The 9548-nt window shown below is 34.6% G+C and overlaps 1 protein-coding gene across 2 annotated transcripts; it reads right to left on the bottom strand.

The window, feature by feature from the left end:
• Nucleotides 1–515: 515 nt before the first annotated feature.
• LOC126681058 (alpha-mannosidase At3g26720) lies at nt 516–8889 on the bottom strand. 2 transcript variants are annotated; one of them, XM_050376433.2, is made up of 29 exons: nt 8491–8887; nt 8302–8385; nt 8125–8213; nt 7826–8000; nt 7490–7609; nt 7231–7314; nt 7071–7142; nt 6477–6590; nt 6202–6302; nt 6016–6109; nt 5728–5895; nt 5432–5521; nt 5014–5079; nt 4869–4925; nt 4357–4576; nt 4099–4238; nt 3933–4001; nt 3735–3794; nt 3573–3644; nt 2925–2972; nt 2709–2828; nt 2388–2453; nt 2069–2181; nt 1882–1966; nt 1664–1774; nt 1493–1588; nt 1257–1304; nt 1098–1166; nt 516–988 (listed from the first exon to the last, which is right to left on the bottom strand). In XM_050376433.2, the coding sequence occupies exons 1-29, from the start codon at nt 8692–8694 to the stop codon at nt 782–784; spliced, it is 3042 nt and encodes a 1013-aa protein (XP_050232390.1). In that variant the 5' UTR covers nt 8695–8887; the 3' UTR covers nt 516–781. The 2 variants fall into 2 exon arrangements, with proteins under 2 accessions (XP_050232390.1, XP_050232391.1); XM_050376434.2 differs by lacking the exons at nt 516–988; nt 1098–1166 and having other exon boundaries at nt 1258–1341; nt 8491–8889.
• Nucleotides 8890–9548: the final 659 nt, after the last annotated feature.

The raw sequence follows: 9548 nt of genomic DNA, 5'->3' as shown, positions 1-9548 counted from the left end.
ATTATTTGTTAAAATATTTAAAATATACGAGATTTAATTTATCGAAAAAAACATATATATTATTATGAAAGAAATAAAATGATAAAAGAACATAAGAGCAATACATATATTTATGAAAAAGATAATATAGCTCAGCTATAGACATAGTGGAGTGCATATACTAATGTTGGAGTGTGAAAATCCTTGTCCATGTGTTTCTTATTTCTCTTTTTGATATATTCCACTCCCACGTGGTGGCTTAGGAAGAAAGCGTATGATATGTAATAAATTAGTCAACTTAGCTGTTAGTTGTAATTGTAAAATTAGCATTGGTGTAAAGATTGGGTAAGGTTAGCATTATTGAAAAGATCACCCGTGTTTAGAATTGTTTTGTAATTTTCTCTTTTTTTTTTGGTGAAAAACGACTATAAGCTCTACATTTTTAGTTATGGAATTTTTAAAATTTAAAAATATTATGTCTCTAATGAGAATTGATCCAACATTTTCTGTTTTAAAAACGTGTCGGTAATTTAACATTTCGAACATAAAATTTTATTTTTAACATTAAAAATATTCAAATAACACTGTTTTATTGTGTGATGTCTCGTTTTCTCATGTCTCAGTCCGTGCTACCTAGCTGAATTCATTGGCTTTATACATTTTAAAGAACTGCTATGAAACTTAAAGCCAATGGTGACCTTAGTGAACTCATCTCCGCAAGGATTAAGTGCTTGCTCAACAAGTCAAGAGTAACATTTCAGTAAAGTGGCTCAAATGCCGCAGAAGCTGATCATTTTACATCTCAGGAACTAAACATTGGAAGATCAATTAAGAAGGTGCGAATTTCCATCGGACCAAGTTCCGCAACTAACTTGATAGGATCTACCGGTCCTCCCCTCACTGCCTTGTATTCTTCTGTCGCGCCTGCTACTTTCCAAGCAAGCCTTTTCTTCTCCATTGAAGCTCTTTCTTGATTGGCCGACAGACTCAACTCTGTCACTTTAGCAATCTGACGGACAAATAAACCCGGTCATAGTCAGAAAATCGAGATTCATGGCTTCTTATTCAATTGAAATAGCATATTAAATCTGAAACAATATTCTATATATGGCATTTACCTTCTTGTTCGGAAATAGCTTTTTCAAATCTACATGCGCCATCACTGAATAATCTTTGTCCTCCCCGGTCTTCACATTAGGCAAACCAAAACATAATGTAATTTCATGCTACAATTCAGAATTCATACAGATTAAGAAAAATAAAGCAGAAGTGTAGACCTCAAATAGGTGAGCCAACCGAAGAAGCACTTTTCCATTTTCTAGTTCCTGCAATGTTTAGAAAACGAGCAGGCCTTCATTCTTTCTGGACAGACCGCGAAAAAATGACAGCTTTACAATTTTATCATCTCATGACAAAATTGCTATAAAAAAACAGGAGTGGACGGATCCACTGTTCGTTGAGGACAAAAAAAACCGATAATCCGAAGAATCCACAAGGTATGTTTTCCCCTCACCTGAAGGGTTATCACAGCAACATTATTTGGTAAAGCGTATGATGGATCAATCCCTGAAAAAGTAGCTGTATGGGAGCTCATCCGATTACTTCCATCCTGCAAAACCGAAAATCATCAGCACGTAATAGTCGAGCTTCCTGTAAGAAAGACTAGTTCAGATTTTTTTGTAACCTGCTCTGAGAAAGCTAAGAGAACTGGGGAATATATCTCCTGGCCAACTCTCCGACGCCACCTGGCACCTTCACCCAGGAGATCAATTCTAACAAAAAACCTTCCTTGGATCTTCAAAAGTGTAAATTTCCCAGTAAGTGAAACTTGCTCCTAAACAGCCCAACTTTGAAAGCACAAATAAAAGATGTTTGTGAACAAAAGTTTGTAACAGGGCTTACAGTTAAACCCTCGCATCCATTTGAAAAGCAAACTGTCTCGTTCAGCACTTCGCCAACACCTCTTATATCATCATGAATCAATCTCCTGAAGAGCAATCATACTGGTTAGAAATTTTCCTAGCACAAAACTTTGATCCAATAGAATAAATAAAGATGGTAAATATCTTAAGAAACTCAGTGCAACAACCTATGGAGCATCAGTTCTACTTGGCCGTCCACTAAACTAGATCCTCCTACAGAACGATCTACCAACACTGAGAGTTCTGTATTGTCGTCTTGCAAGTAAATTCCAAGATTGATCTGGAACAGAGGATTGCATAAAAAAAGGAAATAGAAGTAAGAAGAAAAAAGATATAAAAACAGACAAAAATATTAGGACAAAGAAGCCAGGGAAAAAGAAAAATGAAAATGGAAGTACACATCAAATGTGATTAAAAACTAGATGTGGATAAATTGAGATAAGAATTCATTTCAAAGATGAGAAGAATTTCATTAATGAAACTTACAGGGTAATAATTTCCAGCAATTGGTTGATGCTCTTCAAGGTCCCAGTCTGTCCTGAAATCTCGAACCTGAAAATGAATTGAAGTATAAGAATAAACTTTAATTACCAGTACTAAACATAAAGGTGAACATTTTGGTACAGCATCAAGTTATGCTTCTCATACATATTATCCTCTCTGTAATCCATTTTAGACTCAAAATATAATATATTGAGTAATCAATATAAGATAAAGAAACCAGTAATATGTTGTTTACCATTTTCGTAATTCTATGAAAAATCTATAATTAGACAGGAATAGCTCTATAGATCAGTATCAACATACCCGTTTAATAAAGTCACGACCATTAGAGTCTGTATAGAATGTTTTATTGGTTGCCATGGTGGTTGTAACTCGCGTCGTGATTTCTTTCCCAATCCCATCATCCACAGGTATAGGCCCAATCTGATGGTGAAAATACAACTTATCAAATTTAACCCCAGACCGTTCTTGGATAGAAAACGACACTAACAAAAAGTTTTGCGGAAGAGAGCAACTTACAGTGAATTCAATTTCAGCATGCTCTTTTCCCTTGTAGACCCTGGTAATCTATGCATGCACAAGGCATTGTGTTATTGAATACTGAGAGAAGCAGAGACAAAAAAAATGATGGAAAAAACTCCAAGACTACATTGAACAGTCATTTTCCAAATGAGAGATTACTAGAAATGTAGAAAATAGTTTGAAAATTGCAAATACTGGATATGGTCGATGACACAGTTATCTAACACAGTTGTTATGTCCCAACTCCCAAACTATTCCAAATCAAGAGGCAAACATGCACAAAAGAGCTTGCTGGCGAAATGACCTAAAATGGATACATTCACAAGTTTAAATGATCGCAGAAATAGGGATATATGTGCTAGTACTATGTCTCACCAACAAATGTTTTATAGTAATGGAAATATTATTGAATTACAAATAACATATGCAGCTCTTTATCAACCTTCGCCGCCTTTCAGTCCTTTCATTTACACTCATGCAAGACTTTCCATTTTAACTCTAAATTTAAGCTTAACCTCAAGATAAAATATAAAGCATTAATTTATTTGATATAAAGAAACTTACAAATAGACTGAAAAAAGAAACAAGAAGGTTCCATGGAAAAAGATAGTGCATACAGATAGGAATCCTTAATATTGTAACTACCTGAGATATCCATGGATTCAGCTGCTGATGTACTTCATCCAATAGAGGTCCCCTTACAAATGTCAAAGGAACCTAAGAGAAACAAACATTTCCACTTGCCTTGAGCTTATAGTGGCAGAACCTTAGAAAATACTGCTTTAGCTGTTAAGTGAACATAATTACCTCGTTTTTCGATATTATTGGAAATGTTTCATTTGGACGGAAGACGTATGCACCAGATGCCTTTAACAAATGACAAAAACATGGTCGAGCAAACTAATCAGCAAGAAATCTTTTTCCAAAATAGAGCTGAAACGAAATTTAACTGATGGTAGGTAGTAGAACTACTCAAAATACCAAAAGTTTGTCTACCACTCTTACCTGTGGATCTACATCAGTGCCATCATTTCCACTGTAATACCCATATGATTGTTCAACACCAGTGCTAACCTTGAGCAAATAATAGGACATGTCGATATATTAAAATTTTAGGAATCTTGAAATATCAACGATTAAAACAAAACCATGAAACCAAAACCTAGCGTACCAACATTCTACTATTAAGATAATGAGTGAGTTTCCCTTCAGCTGCAGAATAAAGTAACTTTAAACTTCCTTGGCCAACTTGAATGGTCTCACTTGAACTTTCTTCTGGCGTGTAAACTGCTGAGAGGGTCGAACTAGGCCCTTCAGCAAATCAGGATTATAAAGTAGAACAAATTGTCAGTGTGGAAACAATGCATCCCCTTTACCTGTCATCCAATTCACAGTAAATAAATCATCTACATGGAGCAAAAATACCAACCAGGCTGTTTTGAACTTGAAACAGTGTAGGTGCTGAAACCAAGGGGTGGTAGGGATACTGAAAATGCAAGCCAATACTTGAGTGTTTCACTTGGGAATTTACCCAGATATGCTTTGACATATTTGTTTCTTAAAGACAAAGTTGCGTTTAATATAGGTAGAAGCTGAGATTCAATTTCTTTCCCACTAGAATCTTGAACAACAACTTTTTCAGTTGAAACCTGTACCCAATTTCATAGAAGTTTACTTAATCACAAAGAAAACTGTATATCTTAAGAATCTCGAATTTATCAACTCAGAAACCATTGCACAGCTACTGAGCGAGAATTCCTCCAAAAAAAATTGCAGTCAGAAATTTTATAGATAAAGAATGCATTCGTAAAGTAGACTGCCTCGCATATTTCTATCATTAGCCTAACCAATTGTATTTGGCCAACCGGCATCCATAACTTAACTACTTCATGGTAAGAGAAGCTTTTGCAGTTGCATGATCAATAAGATGGGTGCACTCACCGGGATTCGTATGACTTCCTCTCGCTTCCACCCTAGAGGATTGTAGGCAACAACAACCTGAAAAAAAAGAGATAAATTTGCTGAAAGTGGTAATGATATTTAATCATCATCTGAGAAGCATGCAAAAGAATAAAAATACTCTTACCAAGCTTTTTTCATCAGACAAAACGGCCTCTGATGGAGGACAGTAACTTATATTAAGTAGCGGGCACTGCCAACAAATCCACACAATACGGTTCAGCAAACCTTTACACTAACTTTTGGTAGACTAGCTAATAATCAATTGTAAAGTTGTCTATCATGCCAAACTGCAACTATGTACAATGACTAATCTTGTTATGGATTTTGAGACAAGGAAGTTGGTACAAATGAAGAAATAAGAAAATGTAGGGCATCCAGAACAGGCAAGCTGAAAGTGAAATATATTTGTGATACACTTCAATTTTAAAAATTATCACAGATGCTTAGCATGAAACAGCAGCAATTTATTAACACATTCAGCTTACTTGCAACATCTTATCTAACACATATTTTATATATAATTAAATACTGCAGAAGCAGACCTGCTGAAACTTTGTGACAGTGTTCTCCTGTCCAATGCTTGATTTTGGGTCAGCCAAGGAAGCTAGAGAAGAGGCAACTAATTTCTCAGCCTGCAAAGAAATATAACTGAAGCTCGTAAGTCCAACACTCACGCTTTCTACTGTCAAGCTACATACTGATGTTAGGTGTAGCTGAATTAGTACACCAGCAGGTAACTGAAGGTGGCGATTATGAACCCAATACCTAGGTCCTTCAAAAACTATCTCTGACAAAAGAAAAAAGTTAAAACTGTGGTAAATATTAAATTGATGTGCACCTCCAAATAGCCAATTGATAATCGCAGGGCATAATCAGCAGCAACATGCTGCCTTTGAGTACCACTAACTGCATCATGATGCTGAGCAATTGCCAAAGCATCAGCAAGTTTGTCAGTGTTTGGTCCTGAACTACTCTTGCCTTTAAAGAATTCAAGTTGCCTTGCCGCCTAAATTTAACAATGACAATAATTAAAAGTTGAACAAAGAAAGTAGAGCATGCAAGGCCATTTAAAATATTAACTAAAAAAACCTTGCTGAAGATGTAAAGAAAATACACAAAGTCTTACAAGATAGTAACCACTGATCATTCTGACATAGCCTTTAAAGGCTGGCCGACTTGTAAAATAGCCTGTCCAATATGCATTTGGATGATCTGCATACCTGGAAGCCAGAAGGTAATTACTTTTGTTCTCTCAGTAAGGCTACAAAAAAGTGCACAGGTAGGATAATTGCAATAATAATATCAAACTCACGGGAAGAAATCTTCAGTTTTAAGAGGCCATTGTTCACTTGCTGTGTGTTTTGCATCAGTATAGATGGATGGGGTTGAGTAAAAAGCATTTACACGACCATCCTAGCAAACAGAAAATGAAAACATGTATCAGAGACTTCTAATTGCTTTTATCTTCCTTTGTTGTGGCTTACTAGAGCTTTAAAAAAGAAGGAAATAGACCAAATAGATGTGAATTAATTAAATTTATTCCTCAATGTTTGTATCATTGGGAAGGGTAAAGGAATAAAAGTTTACCTGATTAACATAATGGATGAACTTGTCAATTTGCCTGAACCATGAATTTGCATATTGATAGCGAAAATCTGTCCCCATCAGCCACATTATATGATTTGTCTTGGTTACATTAGCCTAAAGCATGAAGGAGGAACAGTTATCTTCCACAAAATTGCACAATTTGCTTCTTTTTTTCAATCAGGGACCTCCAATATTTAAAAGTTATAAGACCTTATAATTTGGTATCGAGCTAAATAGATCACAAGGGATCGAAAACTACCCCAAGGCAGCAGCCATTAATCATAGCTTCAAAATGGAAAACAGAAAACATTCTGTGCATTTGAGAATGGTAAAAATAAGCATCATCTACAGCACCTGCCTTTTATAAATGCATAGGATATACGTATTTGTTACTTACAGAATAAATATCAAGGCTTGATGATAATGGAAATCTTTTTTTTTTTTTTGAAATCATGGAAATCTATTTACACAGCCAATATTGTGCATAGTATCTCATGCAATACACTTGATAATTAATAAAGATAAATAAATCTAAATCCAGCACAATGGAAGCAGAAAAGAAGGTATCAAAACAGTGAATCAATGAGGCACTACCTGAGCTAACACAGCAGCTACAAAGTCATCGACTCTTTCTTGAACATTGTAGTCGAATAGGAGAACATCATCCTACAAACAAATGGCCACTTAAATAATAACTCCACTAAACAAAACATAGATATCATCAAACCAATCATATTTTTTCCAGTGTATGCACCTGAATAGGAGCAGATACGTCAAATATTTCAAATACGAACCCATCAGGGGGATCATAATGCCTAGGAAAAATACCAGTAAATATCTGTAACAAAATTAACAATGCAAGAAGTCAGCACAATGCTAGAAAAAATCACACAGATAGTCTTGTCTACCACCACGAAGCATGTTTAGATTTTAGATCCATAAATTGAAATAAAATCCAACTCCTAAAATTGAATAGCATAAAAGGCAAAAGAAAATGTAAGTTACACGCTGACCTGTGAACTTGAACCAAGGGACTTAGAGCCCTGCCAGATAACTTCAAGGCTTTTCTCCTTTAATCTCTTAGCTCTATCTTGGTAATCAATGCGAGCAAAGAAGAGTGAATCAAATCCCAACTGCAACAAAGAAAATGAACGGATGGATTAATGAGCTAATCTCACTATATCTAGAAGCATGCTAAAAGACTTTCTTTACTCGACACTTATCATGCACATCAAACTATCAGTAGCCAAGTAAGTTATAAAACTAATGGCAGCAATCATTTTCATATGCAATAAGAAACAAAAATTGAGAAAAGCATAAAGCAAAGAACATTAACAAAGAAGATATACCTCAGCACCGAGCAAATAAGCTTGAACTGCAGAATGTCCAAAAGGGTCAATCTGCCAACCGATCCTAGGAAGCTGACCAAACTCATCTTTGATAAATTTATGACCTAGAGTTGTTTGATCAATCAAATCAATGTAATGCGGAGTTGCCTCATCGTGCATACACATGCCCCCATTTCTTCCAAAGAAATATATTTACAGAGAGAGGACATGAATTCATCAGAAATTATACAATGTTTACAGAAATTATAAACATCAACATAAGCATATAAAACAACAAAGTGTAATCAATAAACACTAACATGAATTCGAGTTGACCAGAATCGACAAGCTCCTTGACTTTAACCTTCATTGCATCACTTTGCTGTCTCCACCATCTCTGAAAGAATGCCTAAAGAACAAAAAGAAAAGCATAAAATTTCAAGAACCGCATTAAAATTCAAGAAAAACAACAATAACAATCCGCAGAGAATACTAACCATTTCGACATAGATGAACTTGCGATTCTTATCCTCAAACAAAGAAGATATAACAGAGTCCAATACATTTTGTACGCAAGCTCCCTGATCAACAAAACCACCAACAAAATAACATAAACCCCACCAAATTTTAATCCAAAAAAAAAAGCATAACAAAAAATTATACACTAATAAAGAAAAGAATTTTACTCGAAGTGAATTGTTGCCACCAAAGTAGTACTGGTCAACAGTTTTTAACCAGCCAACATCATCATGAGAGTGAGGTACCAAATGAACATTGATCTTGCCCGGAACAATGCCACCCGTGGTGTTGTAATCTATGTATATGGAGTCAGTAAAGCAGATTCCGGTGAAGAAAATAGTTAAAAAGTAGAATAAAGAAGTGATCTTCATTGCAGTGGTAGCTGAGTGGAGCTATGAGTGATGATGATGATATATGGGTAATGAAATTAGTAGGTGGGCATTGATAATTTATGAGTTTCTTTAAACGGGTTTGGATTTGAATCGCTTGTAAGTGAAGGGATCATGTGGATTTTCAACTGGGACTGGGTCTTGGATGTGTGTTATTTTAATGAAGAAGTTGAAGTATTATGATTAAGTATGATTTATTTTAGATGGATCTACTTAATTATTGTGTCTCTAACCTTATCCATTTGACTTTGATTTATACTATTTTAATTATCAGTACTGTTTGATTCTATTAATGTAGTAATTCAATAAAAAAAAAGTCCAATAAAAAAGAAAAACATCAGACTAATTTTTTTTAAAAAAAAATTACTGATTATTTTAACAGAGTTAAAGTTTATATTTTTTTCTTTTTTTGAGAAAAGTTAAAGTTTATATTGATACAATTAAAAATGTGCAATAAATTCTAAGGTAAGTTAATAGGAAATGATAAAAAAAATCCATAAAAAATTTAGGCAAATAGGCTCAAAAACTACTAACCTTTCAATTTTTTTTCAATAGCACCCTGACCTTGTAAAAAGTTCAATAGCACCCTATTTTATATTTTTACGTTTTAATAGCACCCTAAATTGAAAAAATTTAAACAATTTCATTATTATAAGGACAAAAGTATTTAAAACAACTAAAATTAGGGGCTATATTATACTTTTTTTGTATGGACAAATCTAAATAAATCCTTTAACTTACACAATATTCAATTATACCCTCTTCACCACTAATTACCTAAACGTTGGGGCACAATTTGCTTCCACCATTTCCACTTCGAATGTGAACTTTACCCT

The sequence above is a fragment of the Mercurialis annua genome, linkage group LG5, assembly GCF_937616625.2.
Source record: "Mercurialis annua linkage group LG5, ddMerAnnu1.2, whole genome shotgun sequence".
Classification (NCBI taxonomy): Eukaryota; Viridiplantae; Streptophyta; class Magnoliopsida; order Malpighiales; family Euphorbiaceae; genus Mercurialis; species Mercurialis annua.
This window is presented reverse-complemented; position numbering and strand designations above follow the sequence as displayed.